Source organism: Coregonus lavaretus, assembly GCF_964263955.1.
Source record: "Coregonus lavaretus genome assembly, chromosome: 3".
Lineage (NCBI taxonomy): Eukaryota > Metazoa > Chordata > Actinopteri > Salmoniformes > Salmonidae > Coregonus > Coregonus lavaretus.
Window position 1 is genome coordinate 17,364,760 of NC_139990.1, and position 23,024 is coordinate 17,387,783.

The following is a 23,024-nucleotide window of genomic DNA, read 5'->3' on the forward strand; positions in this document are numbered from 1 at the left end:
ATGTGAAATATTTCCCAAACAAAACAGTTTATTACATTGTTAGAAAAAAATAAACAGGGAAGAACATGTGTACTCGTACTGTACAACCTCTGTATAACATACATCCTATGTTCAAGTGACTGAATGAAAACATGAATTACCAATATCTGTCTATGGCTCATCATGGTAGTGGACTTTTGCCGTTATTTATTGTTTATTGATCAATATTGAAAATGAATGATTCCAAAGCGCAGTTTGAGGTTTTCTTATTTGTGAAAGGCTGAACTTCGTATTGTACATGGTGCTGGAGAGGACGTTTTTGATGACTTTATTTAAACAAGGAATTAAAGAGTACATGCATAGAAGAAAAATACACACATTATTTACCTTTGTATTACTTGAAAACCAAGATATTGCCCTGTTTGTCTACCTGAATCTGTGGGTATGAATTGAACAGCATGAATTGAACAATATGGTCATTTTAGAAGTTTTTGTAATTTGCATTTGTCTTTGGGACAGCACTTGGGCCATGATGGGCCACTCATCAGTTGAAAGGCTAGCTTAAAATCAATAGCAGCTGTCTTAGAAAGCACAACATCAGATAAGCTCTCTCTACAAAGAACGAGGCATCAGTCAAAAATATGAAAAGTTAGTTATCTATACAGTATTCTAAATTACATTTGCCTTGTCTCTGTTTCTCTTTGGTTCCGTGGTGCGATGATGGAGACGTGAAGACTCCCATGTATTACCCCTCCTGAACTGGGTACCTCACGTCTCTCTTGCTGCTGCTAGAGATGGAATGTGTTCCGAGGTTCTGTTTGTGTTCCTCATGGCCCCTTGCTGTAGCTGGAGGATTTCGTCCCCCCACTCATCATATAGAGAGGTGGGGGCCTGCCTATACAGTTTGAGGGGTCACAATACCCTGGGGCTCCTGTAGCTCCCCTGGGACCAGAGGCACCTGGGCTACCGTTAACACCGTCTTTACCGGGAGCTCCATCTTTACCGTCCTTCCCGATGCCAGGGATGCCAGCCACACCTGAGAGACAAAGGATGAGGTTGATGATGGCAACAGTTACTGAACAACGCCTCCTCATGTCAATGTGTAACTGACTGGGTTCAAACCCAGGTCTCTTGAGCGACACCAGACTGTGTTAGCCCGCTGAGCTAAAGCATTGGCATAAACTTGAGGAGCTAAAATCTTCAGGTCTTAGGCAAGATAAGAATGGGGGGAGGGGGTGGTGTTACCTTGGGGGCCTGGCTCGCCTGGAGTTCCTGGGATTCCCACTCCGTTTTCTCCCTTATGTCCTGTATCTCCCTTTATACCAGCTTCACCTACAGAGAACAGGAAGACATTTCCTTTCACATGTTGTTCATTGACTGTCTGAAATGGGCTATTATCCCCACAAGAGGTATGTGTGTGTGTGTGTGTGTGTGTGTGTGTGTGTGTGTGTGTGTGTGTGTGTGTGTGTGTGTGTGTGTGTGTGTGTGTGTGTGTGTGTGTGTGTGTGTGTGTGTGTGAACAACAGGGATGCAATAAAAAAGAATTTAGCAGAGAGGGATTTAAGTGCTCTGTTGTCTGATTCAGCCCTCGATGTGAATGCTTGACTCAAGCCCACCTACAAAGAAAACACACTGTACAAGCACACTGTACAAGCTCTTTCAGAGCACTAAGCTACTGTACTGTGGAGACAATGTCTAACTATTTGTACTGTGTCTATACTTTTCAAGTTGCAGTTTCTATGTTCTCTACTGTACACAATGAAATGGGCATTTCCAAGATGGCCCAAGTATTCCATTGGAATTATCAGTTCTTTATACATTTCACCTTTATCTAGTAAGTTATTGATACATAATTCCCCATTATCTTTGAGCAGCTTTGAGTATCCACCTAGTCCTACCTTGTTTTCCAGGTGTGCCTGGTAACCCAAAGTATCCAGGTGGTCCCTTCATTCCCATCAGTCCTCTGGGACCGGCCTCTCCTGCAGGCCCTGCTGGGCCCGGGGGACCTGATTGGCCTGGAAGTCCTGTCATGCCAGGGGCCCCGATCGCTGCTGGTTTCTTTAGGACCTCTTTCTTAAACTCTGCTAAGTGTTCTAGATGGAGAGAATGATTCAAATGTCAGTTTAACAAAGCACCCTACGTGGCAGTCTGTCTTAAATCACTGTTACAGTGTATAAGCTACACAATATTCACATACCTTCAACAATTGCTGAGCATAGTTCGCGAAGTTGGATATCATTCACTTTAGGACCCTATTGGATTTGGAAGGGGAAAAAGTATATTAATGAACACCTGTGTGTTTTACAGTCTTCCTTCACTTGCTTGGAAGAAGGTACTTACAGGTAGGCCCCTAGGCCCAGTTTAAAGGCACTTACAGGTAGGCCTCTAGGACCAGTTTAAAGGTACTTACAGGTAGGCCTCTAGGCCCAGGTTAAAGGTACTTACAGGTAGGCCTCTGGGCCCAGGTTAAAGGTACTTACAGGTAGGCCTCTAGGCCCAGGTTAAAGGTACTTACAGGTAGGCCTCTAGGCCCAGGTTAAAGGTACTTACAGGTAGGCCTCTAGGCCCAGTTTAAAGGTACTTACAGGTAGGCCTCTGGGCCCAGGTTAAAGGTACTTATAGGTAGGCCTCTGGGCCCAGGTTAAAGGTACTTACAGGTAGGCCTCTGGGCCCAGGTTAAAGGTACTTACAGGTAGGCCTCTAGGCCCAGGTTAAAGGTACTTACAGGTAGGCCTCTAGGCCCAGGTTAAAGGTACTTACAGGTAGGCCTCTGGGCCCAGGTTAAAGGTACTTACAGGTAGTTCTCTAGGCCCAGGTTAAAGGTACTTAAAGGTAGTTCTCTAGGCCCAGGTTAAAGGCACTTACAGGTAGTTCTCTAGGCCCAGGTTAAAGGTACTTACAGGTAGGCCTCTAGGCCCAGGTTAAAGGTACTCACAGGTAGGCCTCTAGGCCCAGGTAATCCATGTAACCCTCTCTCTCCCTCCAGACCATTGGCTCCCTGGGGACCGGTCAAACCCTCATGACCCGGCTGCCCTGGTCTACCATTTTCCCCGGTATATCCTCTCATGCCCTTCTCTCCAATCTAGAGGTTAGTGGACAACACAACATGACTTAAATGTTAACTGTATACCATACAGCATTCAATTATTCCATAAACCAACCAACCAATCAACCAATCAAACAATCAACAAACCAATCAAACAAACAACCAACCAACCAACCAACCAACCAATCAATCAATTAACCAACCAATCAACCAATCAATTAAACTGTAACATTGTTCTGTACCTCTCCTTTGATCCCAGGAACACCAGGAGGACCCTATAAAACAACAATAATCAACTGAATTAGGACCATTGTAATCACTACAAATACAGGGGAATACTAAAGCTAGAGCAGATGTATCTCTCAGTAGAACATATACCTGGTCTCCTTTGACTCCAGAATCGCCTGTAAGACCTGGATCACCCTGTGGAGAGAGGTAAGATTGTCAATACAGATAGTGTATCTTACAAAAGAATACTGTCTCATTGTTGACATGATATATGGTATTGACGTGAATCCATAGACTTACTTCACTTCCCTTTGGGCCAATGGGACCAATAGGACCCTAGGAACAAGACACAGGAAATTAGAAATCATTCAAACCCATTCATCTACAAACTGACAACTATTACCAAAACAATAGGCTACACATCAGGACTCACCTGGTCTCCCTTATATCCAGTGTGACCCTTCAGTCCCTTTTCACCAGTATCACCTTTGTCCCCTTTGTCACCCTGCATGCCTGTATCACCTGTGACCCCAACTGGTCCCTGCTTTCCGGTCTCGCCCTGGGGAGAGTGAAGCAGGATCAATAAGACTCACGGTTATTATTAAAGATACTCTAATAATTGTGGGTTGATGTGAGTTTAGCTATCAGCTCATTGTTACCATCAGATAGGGATCGTTATTGATGAGCAATATGCATGACAATCATATTTGAATATATGAATAAAAAATGACTACTGTCATGTAGATTTAATAACAGACTATTATAAGCTGTTGAACTACAATAAAATGTTAAAAATTGTCAACTTACAGTAGCTCCCTTGTCTCCTGGTTTTCCATCTTCTCCTGCTGGTCCAGTTGCCCCCTAAACAAACAATATAGTCTTATTAAGCTCTTCAGCACCATCAGTAGAATATGGATCCACAGTCATGGCTAGCGGTGTTGAGTGATAGTAAACACTAAACTATGAAATTTGATACTCACTGTTTTCCCAGGAACTCCGATTGGTCCTACTGGTCCGTCAGCTCCTGTGTCACCCTGGACAAAAAGCATACTGTTTACAATAGACAACAGAAGGAATGAAATTGTACCCAAGATACGCACACACGCACACAGACACACACACGCACACAGACACACACACGCACACAGACACACACACGCACACAGACACACACACGCACACAGACACACACACGCACACAGACACACGCACGCACACAGACACACACACGCACACAGACACACACACGCACGCACACAGATACACACACGCACACAGACACACACACGCACACAGACACACACACAGACACACAAACACACACAGACACACACACGCACACAGACACACACACGCACACAGACACACATACGCACACAGACACACGCACGCACACAGACAAATAAATGCACACAGACACACACATGCACACAGACACACACATGCACACATTTTACCTTGGCACCTCCAGCTCCAACCAGCCCCTGCTTTCCTGGTAACCCCTGCAGAAAAAACACACAGGATATCCTCAGAATACCGTACAGTATATTGTTATTTTTTAGAGTATTACAACATATGGGATGGACTACTTCCTTGTTGTGTTGTTTCTGTTGATTCTGTTTCCCCTGCTATGTCCTCTGACCTGTGTAACCACCCAGACAGGCGAGGATGGGACGGTTGTGGTTTCTGTATTGGATGTTTCCTTCTGCATGGCTGTTTGCTTCTAAATGTTTTATTAATCTGGTCTGCAGTGTGGTTTGACTGGAAGGCAACCAACCTCTCTATTGATTTTCATAGCTTTTGCTTTTCTTTTAATACCAACAAAACCTTGTAAGGCCATCTAATCTATAATTATATTAGTAGATTAATGATATTTATTTTAGACAAATGTCAAAGATTAATATTAGACTCACTGGAATTCCGACGATACCCCTGATTCCGACAGTCCCGGGAACGCCAGCTTCTCCCTGTTGGAAAGATGAAAGGTACGTTCACAGGATAACAGATTGATTGACAGATCTTTTAAGACTGGATATATTCTCTTTATTTAAACTATACTAACTAACTATACTAAACTCTATATATGTACAGCAGTCATAAAACGTTGACTGACCTTAGCTCCATCCACTCCATGGAGTCCATCCATGCCATCTGCCCCAGGAGTACCCTGTAATCACAGCATCATAATCACACTCAATCTAACTATACAACTAACACTACAAAAGGATCTCGCATCCATCTGATAACGTATTAGTAAGGAAATAAGATCAATTGATGTTGTATTGTATGTTTACTCACAGTGTCTCCTTTTGCACCAACAGGACCCTGCTCTCCTTGAGGACCGATGGCTCCCTGAGAAAATGCACATGCAATGAACCATGCAACAATTTAGGCAAACAGAAAGGCTTGGAACAAAACAATTTTTAGAAAGGCCAGTAAAAATGCTAGAGATACTGTAGAAGAGAGGAGATACTCACATCATCACCCTTTTCTCCCTCCAGACCCTGACGTCCACGAACGCCCTCCACACCCTAACAGAAAACAAGTGGTCACTACAGAACATAATGGCAGACATTTTGGAAAACACTGTTCAGTTCTAGGTAATATCAACCACAGTCTGTCCTCCAGTCATTGATAGAAAATGGCAGTTATAAGTGATTGAGTTGATTAAATTAGTAGTGCTTACAGGAGAACCCGGTGGTCCGGTGGGTCCTGGGATGCCGTTGAAACCAGGGGGACCCTGAGAGGAGGAGAAAACACGGATGGTGAGTTTAAGATCCTAAACGCTAAAGTAGAACATCAACAAGACTTGTAGTAAATATAGTTTGAAACCCTTACCCTGTCTCCCTTATCTCCAGGACTACCAGGAAAACCAATAGGACCTCTTTGTCCCTGGAATGTATTACAGATGTTAAAATGAATAATATTTGATATGATTCACAGTGATGCACAGCAAAAACATTAAACAGTTATAAATGGCTGGTTGTATGACCAATTTCCACTTGAAGCAGAAATCCTATGTACCATCTCTGAATATGCAGATACTAATTTTTTGCTTTAGGCAGAAATCCTTTGTAACATTTTAGTATGCTCAAGATACACCATTTCCAATTGAGGCAGAAATCCTGTGTAACATGTTGGTATGCTCATTACCTATGTTCTGCTTGGAACAGGAAGAAATAGGTATACAAATGACAAAACGAGTGACTGGGACTTTCGTTATCAGACAGTGAAGTAGAATATCAGCCTGGATATGTTGGTATCGTTCAGAGCAAGGAAGGTTCTTACATCATCTCCCATCTTGCCTGGTAGGCCCTGCACCCCAGATGGTCCTGGCTCGCCCTGTGGATTAGCAACATAGGAAAAACACAAATACTCACATGTAGTGATTTGTATGCTTGAACAATCATCCTAACCACCCAATGTACTTAAGCACAATGTCAAACATCACACTTCTTCACTAAACATCAGAATTGATTGCTTGTCATACCTTTTGTCCAGCTTCCCCTGCAGCTCCATTATCACCTGGTATTCCCTTGTGTCCCTGGAAATGACATAGCAATCCAGTTTAGACTGAATGTCATCTACTATCAGAAGCTCTACACATTGGTGGTTCATACAGTGATTTTCCCCCTACAATGTAAAGTGCTTTGAGCATCTGGAAAAGCCATACATCAATCCATTAAATTATCAGATACTGGTATCTGAGAGAAAACCAATGGCCACCATGTTGTGAATAATGATAAGGGCTCTGTTGCCCAAAGCCAGGTATGTATTAATTCAGTGTCTGTCATTAAGATTCCTCACCTTCATCCCTGGTAGCCCTGGGTTTCCCTGTGGTCCAGCTGGACAGGCAGCAGGGCACTGCAGACAAACATAGACAGACACAGATATAACATTATCACTACACCTGCAGAGGGCTCACCTCCTATTCAATAGCCACTGACCAAAGAACACTATAGCTACCAATTTTCCACATGCAGGTTTGTTAAAATTAAATGACAGCAACAACAACAGTTTCTAAAGGAAGTGTGAATTAAGCTGAAGTGTAGTTATTACAACAACATTAGGCTCTGAACCACCTAGTCCCACCCTCTAGCAGACCCTCTGAAATATGATAAAAAGAGACTCACATCTTCCCCACTCCCCTCAGCTTTGCCAGCCCCAGGTGGTCCCTTAAAGACAACAGAGTGAGTGACACAGTACATATCTCTATGGAGTGACATCTAAAACCGAGTTTAGATGTCCACAAACACTACAGCAAATATATCCAGTGTTTGAGGCTGTGCAATCAACATCCAGTAATGCAGAACTGATACTGATTATCACTCTGCATCAGGGTTAAGATGCCACCCTAAAAGTCAGAGAGAACTCTTATGACAATATTGATAAAATAAATACTTAGGTTAATGGGAAAAACCAAAGAGACATAACCACAATAGAGAGGAACATAGGTCAAGACTCCAAGTCGGGAAAACAGAGATCAATTCACACAGAGATGATACAGATGTTGAATTCACCAATTTCAGGTTAGAGCCAGAAGTCAGAGGTTAGCATCAGTACTTACCACAGGTCCAGGTGGTCCTGGTAGACCAGCAGGACCAGGGAGACCCAGACCACCTCTAGGCCCAGGGGGACCCTGATAACAACATGGACAGTTACATTTAGACATGAAACACACAGAGAATGTCCTAATAGACACTGAAAAGTCTGACATATCAGTAATGTATGTTACAAAATGGTCCACAGACTATCAAAAGGACCAATGATAAAGTAGCACTATGACTGCTATGACACACAGTGCAGAATGCAGAACATATCCTGTATGTTTTTATTGCTGGATGTGTTCTGTTTAATCAGTCATTTACTATAGTTGTGTAGGATGTGATCCTTATTTGAACACTGACCTCAGGCCCAATGTTCCCCTCATCTCCTGGAGTTCCTGCTTTCCCAGGTGGGCCCTGTAGGAGCGACATACACAAGTTATACGATTATTCTATAGCCCGTTAGTAGGACTCGATTAAAAAACTGTATGCTGTATTAATGCTGTTTAGAACATGGGGTGAAGATTATCTAAAGATGTTGAAGAGTGTGTAGGACATACGGGGGGTCCAGCTGTCTCAGGTCCCTGGGAAATGAGAGAAAAGAACAATCAGATAAATCATATTATTTAGCTATAGAAATGAAGTGTTCTGACATGTTCCATGGCTTGATGGCTATACATATCAGCAAAATATTCCCATATATATATATACGATGCTCTAAAGATAGTGGATACTTACGGGAGAACCTGCTGGCCCAGGAAAACCTTGAAGTCCCTGTTATTAGACACAGAACAGTCAAATATTAGTTAACATTGTCCCTGCTGTTACAGTTATTAGCAAAATATTGTTTCTTTAGTAGGTTCCGGGAAGAGAAATAACTCACTCTCTCGCCCACAGGTCCTCTTGGGCCCATTGAACCAGGTACTCCCTTCATTAAAAATAGGAGAAATCATTGATCTGGCCAAAGCTAATAAATAAGGTGATAGAGAACAACTCTTTCTTACTCCACAAGACAAAATAGAGGTTGAGTGTGTGACAGGTGGTGTGTGTGGTACAGGTTGATTGTGTGACAGGTGGTGTGTGTGGTACAGGTTGAGTGTGTGACAGGTGGTGTGTGTGGTACAGGTTGAGTGTGTGACAGAGGGTGTGTGTGGTACAGGTTGAGTGTGTGACAGAGGGTGTGTGTGGTACAGGTTGAGTGTGTGACAGGTGGTGTGTGTGGTACAGGTTGAGTGTGTGACAGAGGGTGTGTGTGGTACAGGTTGAGTGTGTGACAGGTGGTGTGTGTGGTACAGGTTGAGTGTGTGACAGGTGGTGTGTGTGGTACAGGTTGAGTGTGTGACAGGTGGTGTGTGTGGTACAGGTTGAGTGTGTGACAGGTGGTGTGTGTGGTACAGGTTGAGTGTGTGACAGGTGGTGTGTGTGGTACAGGTTGAGTGTGTGACAGGTGGTGTGTGTGGTACAGGTTGAGTGTGTGACAGGTGGTGTGTGTGGTACAGGTTGAGTGTGTGACAGAGGGTGTGTGTGGTACAGTAGGAGGTAGTGATCCTTACAGCAGCTCCTGGTAGGCCAGGCAGGCCTCTCTGTCCAGGCAGACCGATCTCCCCCTTGTCCCCTTTGACGCCCTGAGTTACAGACACAACAGATGGCTGAGTTACAGACACAACAGATGGCTGAGTTACGGACACAACAGATGGCTGAGTTACAGACACAACCAAAGCCATATATAGCAGACCCAACCAAAGCTAAGTATTGCTCTGTCCACAAAAAAATCTGACAAACAGCTTTATCATCTGTCTGCATCGCTCGTCGCCGTTGCTAAGATACTCCATGGCATTGCCAGTCAGCGTTTAATCAACGAAAGATGTGCAATTCTCATGAGTACAGACAGAGAGAGAGAGATAAAGGGAAGACAGGGTGGAGTAGAGAACACTGATCTATTTTTTGCAGCTAAATTGATTGTAAGTAATGACATAGGTTGAGCTACAGGATGGCAACAAAGAGTAAAATAAATATTTAGAGAATGAAACACGTTTAATAATATGACATCTCGTACTTACAAGAGCGCCAGCACTGCCAGGTGAACCTGGAAGGCCCTGCAAGAAAAAAGAAAGACATTGGTTATCCATTCTAGTCATTGAGAATAGAGAATTAAGAAAAGTGTGTACTGGCTGTCTAAGTTTGAGGCAATATCCAGCATGGATGCTATGGTTAATTTTTCATTCTAGTTTGGATGGGGTGGATAGACTTACATCTCTCCCGTCTCTGCCGTCCTCTCCGTGTGGCCCCCGGGGCCCCTCAGGGCCGGTGGGACCGGGAGGGCCAGGGACAGGCTTGGGGTCAGGCTGGAGGGAGAAGAGACAACACAGTCGATGAGTACATGAGAAGGAGTGAAGGCCACTCTGAGGGGAGTGGAGAAATGTCTTACTCCAGCCAGAGTTTGATTGTGCCACTAAAGTAACAAAGCATCGAGGCAATTAGGCAACAGAGCATTGAAGTAGATTATTTGCCCCAAAAACACCAAGAAAAAAGAAGGTAGAAAAGATAAATACCTCAGCATTGGCATACATCTGAAGAAGCAAGAGAAATAAGAAACATGTAGAGTTAGTGAAGTAGTCACACCACCTTCACCCAAAGTGTCAGAAGAAGCTACAGCATTAGTCCAAAAACAATAGCTGTGAGCAGAGTCATATAGGATCTATCTATGGCTCTGGCTGTGAGCATATCATGCTGTCATTTACATACAGAACCCCATAGTAAACTGCCCACCTGTACCATTTTAGTGTTGGCGTACTGAAAAGATACCAGTGTACGCAGAAAAGTTACCCTCAAAGCTAGAGGGAATAGACCATTGTCAAATAAAGACAGACTGGAGCTTTTCATTCTGCAGTCTATGGGACAATAGGTCTCTACCCACTCATAACAGCATGTACTCTAACCTACAACTCTGACCCGAGGAGTCAGACTTTAATGTGCTGCCACTTTATGAAATGTGTCTAGTCTAAATTGAGAGTGAGAGCTGGCAGTATTCTCTCTGTATAAACTTAACTGCTTATTTGACATATTTATTGTAATCATAGCACTCCTACAATAGTATAACAGGCCATCCTATCTCTTCACAATTTTGCAGGTGCAGATTCATAGAAGCCAGTTAGTGAAAGTTATGTTGCTGGTCAATATGAACCCAAAACCAATGCAAGTATAGACCAGGTGGAGCCAAGGTTGTTGTTGTTACCTCTGTGGCAGGCAGCTCCTGGCAGTTCTCTCTATTGGCTCTCTTTGGGTCGCAATGGATCAGCATCCACTGGAGTTCAAACTAGAATGAGACAATGGCATGATATTGATCATTTAACATAACATAGCATAGCATAGCATGGCATGGTTAAACATAACATAAAGTATCATAACATTTTTCAGCTTCAATCAAATATTTGTTTGATAGAGTCATATGACACTAAAACTATGCCTATGCTTGCTTATGGCACAGTTATTCTAGTTCTGTTTATGTTCTCTACGAGCTGAATGTGTTTAAAGCCTGCATTTTCCTCAAGGGAGATTTCCGAGTAGAGGAACATGATTTTGTGGCAGTGGAACCCCATTGAGCCGCAGTTCTGCTGTGGCAGCAGCACTTTAGAATTACAGCAATGCTCAGCACACATATAAACCCATACCCTCTATGGTTGAAGAGCTTCACAGACTCATATGATAACGCTTACTGTATAACAAAGCACCGCTGGGGAACCAACACCTTCTCAGCCTTAGCCTGATCCCAGATCTGTTTGTGCGGTCTTGCCAACTCCTATGGTTATTGTCATCTCAAACAACGACCAAAAGAGTTGGCAATACAGCACAATACAGCTATCCCTGCCCCACTCACCACAACAGAAGCATTAGCGTCAACGTCCAGCCTCCCAATAAGTGTATCTCCCTCTGTGTTCACTGGGCCTTTCCCCTTGATGGGCTTCTTGTCCACGGGCTGACAGTCCACATACAGGGTGACCTGGTCTCTCTCCACCCCAATCATCACCTGTAAGGATATGGTATAGGGTTACTGTTGTTGATCCTCAGGGGCCACCGTAATTCATCCGGAGACTGCTAGCTAAATAAACCAGTTTTGAAACTGCTAATTTTGTAATCAGTCATCACTAATTACATTGTACCAGGAGTAGGGTTGCATATTTCCAGTAACTTTCTCAAAATGTCCAGGCTTTCCAGGATTTCCCTCTTATTACCTCCTGATTCCGGGAATCTTCCATCTGAGATCTCTGGAAAAACTGGGAATTTTGGGATAGTTACTGAATTTTGCAATGCAAACCAGGAGTACCATCACTCATTCCATCACCTTGTGCCACTTGGTGTTGAACAACACAGATAGCCCTGGGAAGGTAACGGTCTGCAGGTTGCCGTCCTGGCCCATCAGGAAGTACTCCAGCGCTTGTTGGTCTCCGTTTAGCCTGAGCCCCGCCTGCTTCCAGCCGTCCTCGTCCACCACCTGCCACACGTTCCACACCTTGTTCACCGTGTTCTTGATCATACGGAACGTGACCATGACGGAGTACTCGTCAGGAAAACCCCGGGGGAAATTGAGCCTGGGTGAAGAAGAACAGAAGATGAAAATGAAGATAAAGATGGGTGGGAGAGGGAGGAGGAGAGGAAAGGGTTGATACAGGAAGGAATCCTCAACAGGGAAGCCCCTAGGGACGTTCATCCTCAGTAGGAGAGGGATGGATGGACAGAGGAAAGGGTTCAAATGTATCTTTACAAAATCGTAATTTAGATGATTCTCATAAAGAATGCAGTTTAGTTAGAGTCATAGAGAAGAGGTCACAGAGGGCGACGTTTCTCAGCGGGTAAAAAAGCAGCTTTCCATCACATGCACACAGTTTGGTTCTAGGATTTCAGAACTCTGATGGCGGCTAATGTCAAAGACACTCCATCATCATCACAAAGCATCACACACAGCGATTCAGTTCCCTTCCCGCTCCTCACGCCCACGATAACATTCTGAATGGAGACATCAATCAAACCCTAACACTTTTATGTTCAAAGCTCTCCAGTCCTCTCTCTTTCTCTCTCTCTATCCCTCATCTCTCCCTGTCTCTAATGCATGATGCATGCATAACGCAACAGTTACAATTAATCCAAAGGAACAATAAGGCCCCTCAAACCCATCAAACCTTTCTGTTTTAAACAGAAGCAGAGCCCCAGTGGCTCTGATCAACAGATCAACTAAGCAGTCGACCCGTCTCAGTTTCTAACACTCATTATAATCTAAAAGGGAAAACTGATCCTAGAGCAGCACTCCTACTTAACGCTTTAGAAATACGAGCCCTGGGGTTTTAACTAGCCATGCCAAAGGCTCCATAGGTGGTGCCTTAATGGGTGGGAGCTGCAGAGCTGCAGTCAGCTTGTAAATAGATCAAGACAAGGCAATAAAAAAGGAGTTTCCTGTAACCCAATAAAACAAATGAAGACCACTCTCTCTAACGTTCCTGCTGTGTGCCTGTGTGTCTGTGTATGTGTGTGTGTGTGTGTGTTAAGTGCACCTTGGGAGAAAGTCTCTCACAGCCTAGGCCAGGGTTTGATGTGTGTTGTGTTGTAGGCCTCTATCCCCTGCAGTGGTAAGGGCACAGGAATCGGAAATCAACCTTTCTGATGACAGACTTCAAAGCCCAGACAGACTGGACACTGGACTCCAAGGGATACATGTTTTTGTGATTAGTGTCGCGTTGTCCTGAGTGGCATGAGGCAGACTGGAAGGTGTCAGTATGTTACATGACAGAATGTGAAAACAGGCCCACCACATTAGCCATACCAGACCAGCAGTGAAACACTAGAAGACAGGTTAAGTTATGTAAAAAGGTAACCATTTAGCAACAACTTCTAGCCTATTAAGCAATGTGCAATCAGTCTAAGCTGAAAATGGCAGATTGTGTAGTGGTTTTAGATCAAACAAATTACGGGATACAGCACCAGGCTAGACGATCCCCACACATTCACTGCTTGATCTAGACAAGACACACACACACACACACACACACACTAAAATATTAATAAAACTACAACTAAGAATGCAGCATGATTAAATGTGTCTCTGTGTTTCCAGGAGGAGATATTTCGGGGGGGGGGGGTGGGGGGTTCCCCCCTCGTCGCCAAGAGATGCCAAATAGGTTCAGACATGTTGTTCTGTGCCAATTACAAGCTGTTTCACAGTGTGATAACACCTGTATGGAACCTGTAATAATACAACACCTGCATCGACCCAGGGGAAAGCATTTATTTGTGTATGTGTGCATGTGTGTGTGTGTGTGTTTAGCGATTATATGTGTGTTTCTCTTTCTGGTTTCTTCATTCTTTCTTTACCTGGTAGATATTTGAAAGCTGGCCTCTCTTATCAAACCATAATAATATAACACCTGCATCGACAAGCTCCAGCATTTTCTTTTTCTGTTTTTCCTTACCTGGTAGGAATCTGGAAGTTGGCCTCCCTATCGAGGCGGTACGCCACCTGGAGAGGAGTGGAGCCCTCCACCTTCCTTACCCCCTTCAGAGGAATAACATCCAACTGGAACTGGGTGATCAGATCAAACCCTAAAAGAGATTTAAACTGATTTTCAGATATCTCCTGTATCGTTCAGAATGAATGACATGTTACATTACCATACATATCTCTTGAATCATTCTGGTGAAGTATATGTTATATACTGTGTTCCAGAAGTACAAAAATAAAAATGATGCACATCTGATTGACAGGTACTGGACTTTTTTGTATCCTACACACAGTGTTATAAAAGTGCAAGGGCATATTTCTGGTTCACATTCTAGTTTGCAACAAGTCATGTAAAGTGGACATTTTGGAATTTCAGTGTTGTCCCACTTTACTATGTTTAACGGTTTATTCTTATTTAGTAATCTGTATGAAACACTGGGTGCAGTGATATGACTAGCATATTATTCTAATTAGTTGTTCTCTTGCTTGGGCTGGCAACACATAGTACAACATGTGCTTTGAAGGCAGCTAGTGCATCTGTTCCTACCAGGGCGCTGGTACACAATTAACATCTTAATGAGCTAAAATTGTTCCTACTAAAATCTGTCAGGCTTCAGCAGAATATTTTATGTGGCTCATTTGAAATCTAAAGGTGTCTCAAGTCATTAAGCATTTAGACAGCCCAGTTCACTAAGCAATCACAGCAGCTAGCTTAATTGTGACATTCTGTATTTCTGTAAACCAAGGCTGGTGGTTTTCTGGTCATTTAAAATGTAAGTCTTTGCTGTCTAGTGAAGAGAAAAACCACAGGGACTATAGTATTGAACTCCCCCTTCTGACCTGGTGTCTTGAAGAGAGGTGATACTTGGTTACAGAAAGACATCTCATTACTACTGGCTCAGAGCTCCTGAGATATCTTGTAGTGTATGATACAACGTTGGGTATGTAGTATGTCTTCCCATGCAGGTCTCCTTTGATTACATCATAAACTATATCCACATCTCATGGTACAGGGCGCAAGCAAGCTGTGGCCAAAGTCAGACCGCAGTGGAAGCAAATTGTTGCTGCCTTATGTCCGACCAGGGATGAAGAGGACTAAGTTAGTACGCATATTCACATAGTCAATATTTCTAAAAGACAACATATGATTGTTAGTATTTACTGTATACTTTACCTGGAAGGTCATCTTGTCCATTTCTCATGGGAGGGCAGACAGCTGTGTCCCCATCTAACCTGTTGAGATCTAACTCTGATGGAAAACAAACAGAGACAGCAGCTTGGTTAGGATGTTTCTGTTCACAGCACCAACCAGACACCACAAGGTAAGAATGCCAATTCACCTTATGCTCATGATCCACACTGGATGCATTTTTAATGTTGGTTATTCTTAAAGCTGCAGCGTCTATATTTCTCAAGTTAATTACACAAGCACAAACTCAACAGCGTGTTTATTGTATTGAAAAGAATGGACACATACTTTGATGTGCTTTATATATGTTAGTATGGGATGACAGAGGTTATGTTGATGAATGTTGTAGTGTGACTGTGGATCGGGTAAGGCCATATTGCCTTACATACCCTGTAAAGCCTGTAAAGAGACTAACGAAGGTCAGACTGACAGGTAAAACCTCTTTGTACCTGTGATTTATTGAGATGCAAGTCCCTCTGGGGACTAATGTAATAAGCTATGAATCATAAATCACACTATTGTGCTTTAATTTCTGCTTTCATCCTCAATGTTTTTCTTGGGCGATTGAGTGACCTATAATGGTCTTGTGTCTTTAGTCTTTGTTAATTTACTATAGCCTACATATCTGGCTGGAATTCTAAATTCTTAACAGTCATTGGATGGGATTGATTGAAAAAGAAAGCTACTGCAATGTAACTTAAACCTGATGTGATTTTTTACATTTCCTTCTCAACTAAAACTTTAAGTGAACCTTGAAACTTGAAACAATGACAGCGGAAACATTTGATAATGTTTCATTAAAGAGCCTTGCTCTACTGTAGTAGTATCATCTCAATGTGAAGCTACTAAAGTGTTCCAGATTCAGAGAACAGATCTCCTCCGCTCCTCCTCCTGTTTTAAAGGAGGATGAAAACACCTTGCAGGGAAACTAGGAAACAAAGATATGGAAGTAATGAAACAACACTGGGAGCCGGAGGGCCTCTATCCTCTACTCCCAGAGTCGATAACCTGAGTCAGCTTATTTGGATGTTCAGAGTGTGGAGGCAACACATCTGGAAGCCCCTATTGGCTCCACCATAACTGCTGAGTAGAGGGGATACTTTGGGGAGATGGTATTTATCCTGTGTATTTAGTGGCCATAAACACTTCTCTCACTGTGCAGTGTGGGCTGTAAGTAGTTAACGACTCCCTCTCCAACACCATGGATTGTGTCCCAAATGGCACCCTATTCCGTATATAGTGTACTACTTTTGACCAGATCCCTAAAGAAAAAAAATCCAGAAAATCACATTGTAGGATTTTTTATGAATTTATTTGCAAATTATGATGGAAAATAAGTATTTGGTCAATAACAAAAGTTTCTCAATACTTTGTTATATACCCTTTGTTGGCAATGACACAGGTCAAACGTTTTCTGTAAGTCTTCACAAGGTTTTCACTCACTGTTGCTGGTATTTTGGCCCATTCCTCCATGCAGATCTCCTCTAGAGCAGTGATGTTTGGGGCTGTCGCTGGGCAACACGGACTTTCAACTCACTCCAAAGATTTTCTATGGGGTTGAGATCTGGAGACTGGCTAGGCCACTCCAGGACCTTGAAATGCTTCTTACGAAGCCACTCCTTCGTTGCCCGGGCGGTGTGTTTGGGATCATTGTCATGCTGAAAGACCCAGCCACATTTCATCTTCAATGCCCTTGCTGATGGAAGGAGGTTTTCACTCAAAATCGCACGATACATGGCCCCATTCATTCTTTCCTTTACACGGATCAGTCGTCCTGGTCCCTTTGCAGAAAAACAGCCCCAAAGCATGATGTTTCCACTCCCATGCTTCACAGTAGGTATGGTGTTCTTTGGATGCAACTCAGCATTCTTTGTCCTCCAAACACGACGAGTTGAGTTTTGACCAAAAAGTTATATTTTGGTTTCATCTGACCATATGACATTCTCCCAATCCTCTTCTGGATCATCCAAATGCACTCTAGCAAACTTCAGACGGGCCTGGACATGTACTGGCTTAAGCAAGGGGACACGTCTGGCACTGCAGGATTTGAGTCCCTGGCGGCGTAGTGTGTTACTGATGGTAGGCTTTGTTACTTTGGTCCCAGCTCTCTGCAGGTCATTCACTAGGTCCCCCCGTGTGGTTCTGGGATTTTTGCTCACCGTTCTTGTGATCATTTTGACCCCACGGGGTGAGATCTTGCGTGGAGCCCCAGATCGAGGGAGATTATCAGTGGTCTTGTATGTCTTCCATTTCCTAATAATTGCTCCCACAGTTGATTTCTTCAAACCCTGCTGCTTACCTATTGCAGATTCAGTCTTCCTAGCCTGGTGCAGGTCTACAATTTTGTTTCTGGTGTCCTTTGACAGCTCTTTGGTCTTGGCCATAGTGGAGTTTGGAGTGTGACTGTTTGAGGTTGTGGACAGGTGATAACAAGTTCAAACAGGTGCCACGTAACGAGTGGAGTACAGAGGAGCCTCTTAAAGAAGAAGTTACAGGTCTGTGAGAGCCAGAAATCTTGCTTGTTTGTAGGCGACCAAATACTTATTTTCCACCATAATTTGCAAATAAATTCATAAAAAATCCTACAATGTGATATTCTAGATTTTTTTCCCTCAATTTGTCTGTCATAGTTGACGTGTACCTATGATGGAAATTACAGGCCTCTCATCTTTTTAAGTGGGAGAACTTGCACAATTGGTGGCTGACTAAATACTTTTTTTCCCCCACTGTATGTGTTATTGTATCTCTCTGACAGCTCGGAAGAGAGGCTTATACAGATCTAGGATCTTATTTTGAGCCAGTTTGCTACAGAAGGAAAATAATGTGAATTATTATGTGGATTATAATTATTATAATTTATTTGTAGGGGTTGATACATTTTTTGTTAGGGCAAATCAAGTCTGACATTTGTAAGTGGAAATTACAAACTTTAGAAGCCTTTGTAAACCAAATATACACTACAACTTTGCATTTCCTGCTGTGCAGGAAAATGTCTTCAACAACAGGATGATCAAATTAAGATACGGCATCTGTAACAATTAAGAAACCAGAGATTATCTGAATTAATTTTACAGACTAGTACATTACGCTACACTACGTCTGCTATTTCTGTCTTAATAATAGATTTGCATTTGTAATAAATGGAATGACCTGTGATAGTATTCTGAAACAACTTGTGTGTTTTGATACCAAAAAGAAAGTTAATTATCCATATCAAAAGTAGTTGGGCAAACAAACACCACATCCCAGTAGTACACCGTTATGAGGAAGTGATGTGCCCATCATGATCCTGGAGGCTTCTGGGTAACTTACGGCCGAGGGCAGGAGAGAGTAGCAGAGAGAGGAGGGCCATGCAGGTAGAGGGGTACAGCAACATTGCTGGGTGCCATGGTCGCTTCCTGAGGGAAGAAAGAGAGAGAGAGAGAGAGAGAGAGAGAGAGAGAGAGAGAGAGAGAGAGAGGACAGCTCAGTCATCATGTCTTTGGCCTGAATTGATTAAGCTTTAGAGTAGTGACACATTAAAAGAGATTACAACTCACGTAGACACATCAATATTATCTGACAGAAGTGACATACAGTATGTGACATACTGATCTTTACTGTATTAATAATCACAATCAGTTTAATAGATCAAGATCTTATGACAACACAAACACAGAAACCCATCAATTTCTCCTTTGACAGGTAATGGGGGAAACTGTGTAATGATGATGTTCATAAGCAGTGCCAGACACAAGTGTACATCTATGCCAGACACAAGTGTACATCTATGCCAGACACGAGTGTACATCTATGCCAGACACAAGTGTACATCTATGCCAGACACGAGTGTACATCTATGCCAGACACAAGTGTACATCTATGCAAGACACGAGTGTACATTGTCTAATACATTAGCTCAATGTCTGTCATTACTAAGTAGGCTTATAGAAATAGTAAATTAATAGCTACACACAGTAAAGACAGACATTGTGTCGTAGAAAGCAGAAACAGAGAAAATAACTTTGGAGAACAGGCCTCTGACAATTGTTGTCATACACAGGCCTACACCACAGGTGCTGTTGAGGGGAGGACTGCTCATAATAATGGCCTGAACGGAGTGAATGGAATGGTAATCTAAACACATGGAAACCATGTGTTTCATGTATTTGATACCATTCCACCAATTCCGCTCCAGCCATTACCACAAGCCCGTCCTCCCCAATTAAGGTGCCACCAACCTCCTGTGGCTTACATATGAATGTGTACTACATAAAACAACAACATTGTGCTGTGTGTCCTCAGACCGCTCCACAGACAATTCTCTCTCTTTCCCTCCCCTGGCCTTGTTTTCCTCAACCCTCCACAGCCTCTTCATCAGCCCTATCAGAAGGCTGACAGGCAGGGTGATATGGAGTGATGGCCGAGGCACCAAGGCAGTGTGTGACGGCAGAGACAGTCTACATGAAGGTATTTTTTAGAAAGAGAGATGATCGGTGGCGTGTTAAAGCTGAGATCTGCATTAGGGGAAACAGCGCCACTGGCTGCCCCCAGGCGCATTTGTTTTGTTTATTAAACGGCAGTGAGGAGCTCTAGCATCAAGGTAAAACAAATAATTGTTTGAAGTAACATCTTTATTGTTGTAATATCGCAAACGAACATGGCAGTTTCACTGCTATGGATTCCAACTTTAAGGAGACAGGGAGGATGGGAGAGAGAGGGGGGTGCTGTCAGAGAAATGACTAATGGCTTACTCAGCAAGGTCCCTACAGCGAAGGGAGGTAAGAGGCAGTTAGCCACTAACATATGCCCTTCACCATGGAGGATGCTGCCCAAATCACTACAGCCTGGCAGCCCTGCATCTCCCCATGCCCATCAATCTATCTACCAGCCTGTTAGCCAAGAACAGCCCTGGCCTTATAATGGTTATGGGGAGGGCTTTCACTGACAGGAACCCTGGACCACAGTACAGTACATCCACCAACACAAACTACAAGACTATCTGGAACAGGTAGCTTTTGTTTGCTTTACTGTGAAATAGCTCGTGTAGCTAAGTTGGTAGAGCATGGCGTTTGCAACGGCAGGGTTGTGGGTTCGTTTCCCACGGGGGGCCAGCATGAAAAAAATTAAATTATGTATGCACTCACTAGTTGTGCAGAGTATGTATGCACTGGATAAGAGCGTCTGCTAAATGACTAAAATGTAAATGATTTTGTCCTGCACCACTAGTTGTGCAGAGCAGTTTTAGTGTGAGACATGAGAGTGAGGGGAAGGAGAGAGAGAGAAAGAGAGAGAGAGAGTGAGAGAGAATACAATGTAGCACTAATTGGGGTTAATTCACAAAAAATATGTCCTTGTACATTCCTTCTGGGCTTTTCAATTTGCATTGGTCCTTAGATCCAGTCTGATATTGTGACATACAGGAAAGGAAAGCTTAGTGTTCTTTGATGCCTTGTGTACCATAGACTCCCAACCCTTGGGGATAAACTGTCACAGCAAGCAATAGCATCAAAAATGTTCTGACACTGATGGTCTGGGAAAGCTTGACAGCGATCTTAACATCAGCTCTTGAGCTGCAGAAAATATCTTTGGAAAAGCAATTGTGTTTTGACTTTTTCCCATACTATGTTGTCAGGCCACAGATGAAACTATAAAGCAAGCCAACAGGGCAACAACCTCAACAACTCTATTCTCAGGGGGAAATTCTAAATCAAAATGCTGCATCTCAGCCAGAGTTTCTAGTCTATACTACTGTGTCGTGAAAGTAAGGTCAAAGGCATTAAGATTGCGCCTCTTTTATCTTTCATCGAGAGCAATTACAACTCGGTGATCAGTCATCACTCTCTCTGAGTGAAAAGCACAGTGTGTTATCTCCAGCATCCAGAGCTTGTTTGAATGTTTTCTGGCCTCCTCGCTGTGCCTCTGGTGTCACCCATATGGCCTTGTCCCCAAGCGTCCCAGAGCCTGGACCGTGTAGTAAGCCTGCACTCTAGCTCTCCTGGCGTGACTTCTGTTGCTCTCATTTGTCTTAATTACACCAACTGGACCCTCATTCCAGTCTCTGCTGCTCAGCCTTACAAATTAAACCCTGCAGTATCACTCACTTGAATTAGTAAGTTAATCATTTGGTAGCATTCCCCAGACAAAGCTTTAGGTCATAAGTGTGTGTGTGTGTGTGTGTGCCACTCTCATTGCCACAGGGGGTCAAAAGGTGACAGGCCAGCATGCACGCACTGACACACACACAGGCAATTAGGCACACACACACCACATGGCAGTGTCTGTGTGACAGAGGCTATTCGAGAGGCCAGATGGATCTTTAACAGAGCTCTAAACCATGATAAAGACACAGTTAACCAGCCCACTGGAGAGGTAAGAAGGAGAGGAAGCCTGGTTCTTAAGGCTTAACAGCCGTTTTAATTCCCACAAAACAAGGTTTATAGTCTACGCGTGAGTGTGTGTGTGTGTGTGTGTGTGTGTGTGTGTGTGTGAGTGTGGGCCAGATTATAAAGCTGTGTTATCTCAATCTTGGCCTCTGGCCATGGAGCTTCTATAATCCATGCAGAGCTAAATATTATAATGTTACTGCACCAGCATGCAATATCACTGGTTAATTTCAAGGCTGTATAAATATTTCCAATTTCTAATAAAAGGTACTGTATGTGTAAGGACTTTTTTCTTATATAATATTTCGTCATTATTCTGAGTCAATGGCTCAGGGGAATCTGATGATTTTACTTTTTTTTTTTTATGTATCAGTGATAAAAAGAGTGGATTCCTACCAAGCAATGTTTCCCAAATCTCTCCTCTAGTACCCCCAGACATTCCATTTATTTGATATATTCCAGTTGTAGCACACCTGATTCAACTAGTCAACTAATCACCAAGCATTTCATTACAGGATTTGAATCATGTAATCTGGTTCTGGAATACATCAACTCTGACCTCATGATTTTCCCACACCAAGGTCACACTCAAGTGGATCACAAAAATGTCCCAATCCACCCAGATATTACCACTTCCACATATAAATAATGACATAATACATGTATCATTCAAAAAGCTCTTACCTTGTCAAGACAGCACAGTGGTGCTCCATGTTTTACTCCCGTCTAGGAGCGAGGGGCGACGCAGGGCTTTAAGAGCAGACAGACAGATAGACAGACAGAAAGCAGTGGGTGAGGTAGAGGAGCAGAAGGGGCCACAGACATGAACCTTAGCTTATTTCCCCCTGAAGCTCAGTCCTGGTGCTGGGAGAGCATGGTGAGGACTGACTGGTGGGACCAGGGCTGGGGATGCTCAAACTGGGGCTGAAGACACATAAAACCTGCTTCAATGGATTCCCATTGGACAGGGGCTATTCAGGAGGTGGCGACTAGGTTTTATTACCAACACTTAAAAGACATGTTGGAGGCCTCTAGGCCTTCCCTTCCTCCTGTTACACCTTTTCCTCTCCTCCCTCCCTCTCTCTCTCTCCTTCACTGTGCCCCATAATGATATGTGTTGGCTGTGTGTAATTCTGTTAATAATTACGTTGCAGGTTAGGGATAGGGATGCCCTAGGAGAGTG

At 43.4% G+C, this 23,024-nt stretch overlaps 1 protein-coding gene across 1 annotated transcript; it reads right to left on the minus strand.

Annotated features, from left to right (window-relative positions):
* Window positions 1-806: 806 nt before the first annotated feature.
* Window positions 807-22,554, minus strand: LOC311108778 (uncharacterized protein; the record flags this gene model as incomplete). The annotated part of the gene is made up of 38 exons (XM_084151522.1): window positions 807-1,015; window positions 1,225-1,311; window positions 1,878-2,072; window positions 2,177-2,231; window positions 2,915-3,061; window positions 3,268-3,300; window positions 3,404-3,448; window positions 3,554-3,589; window positions 3,687-3,812; window positions 4,061-4,114; window positions 4,234-4,287; window positions 4,711-4,755; window positions 5,167-5,220; window positions 5,367-5,420; window positions 5,552-5,605; window positions 5,731-5,784; window positions 5,940-5,993; window positions 6,092-6,145; window positions 6,542-6,595; window positions 6,744-6,797; window positions 7,061-7,117; window positions 7,387-7,428; window positions 7,821-7,892; window positions 8,161-8,214; window positions 8,358-8,381; window positions 8,536-8,571; window positions 8,681-8,725; window positions 9,351-9,422; window positions 9,858-9,893; window positions 10,050-10,142; window positions 10,350-10,367; window positions 11,033-11,113; window positions 11,675-11,824; window positions 12,140-12,386; window positions 14,259-14,388; window positions 15,462-15,536; window positions 18,789-18,874; window positions 22,526-22,554. The coding sequence occupies 38 exons, from the start codon at window positions 22,552-22,554 to the stop codon at window positions 807-809; spliced, it is 2,865 nt and encodes a 954-aa protein (XP_084007648.1).
* Window positions 22,555-23,024: the final 470 nt, after the last annotated feature.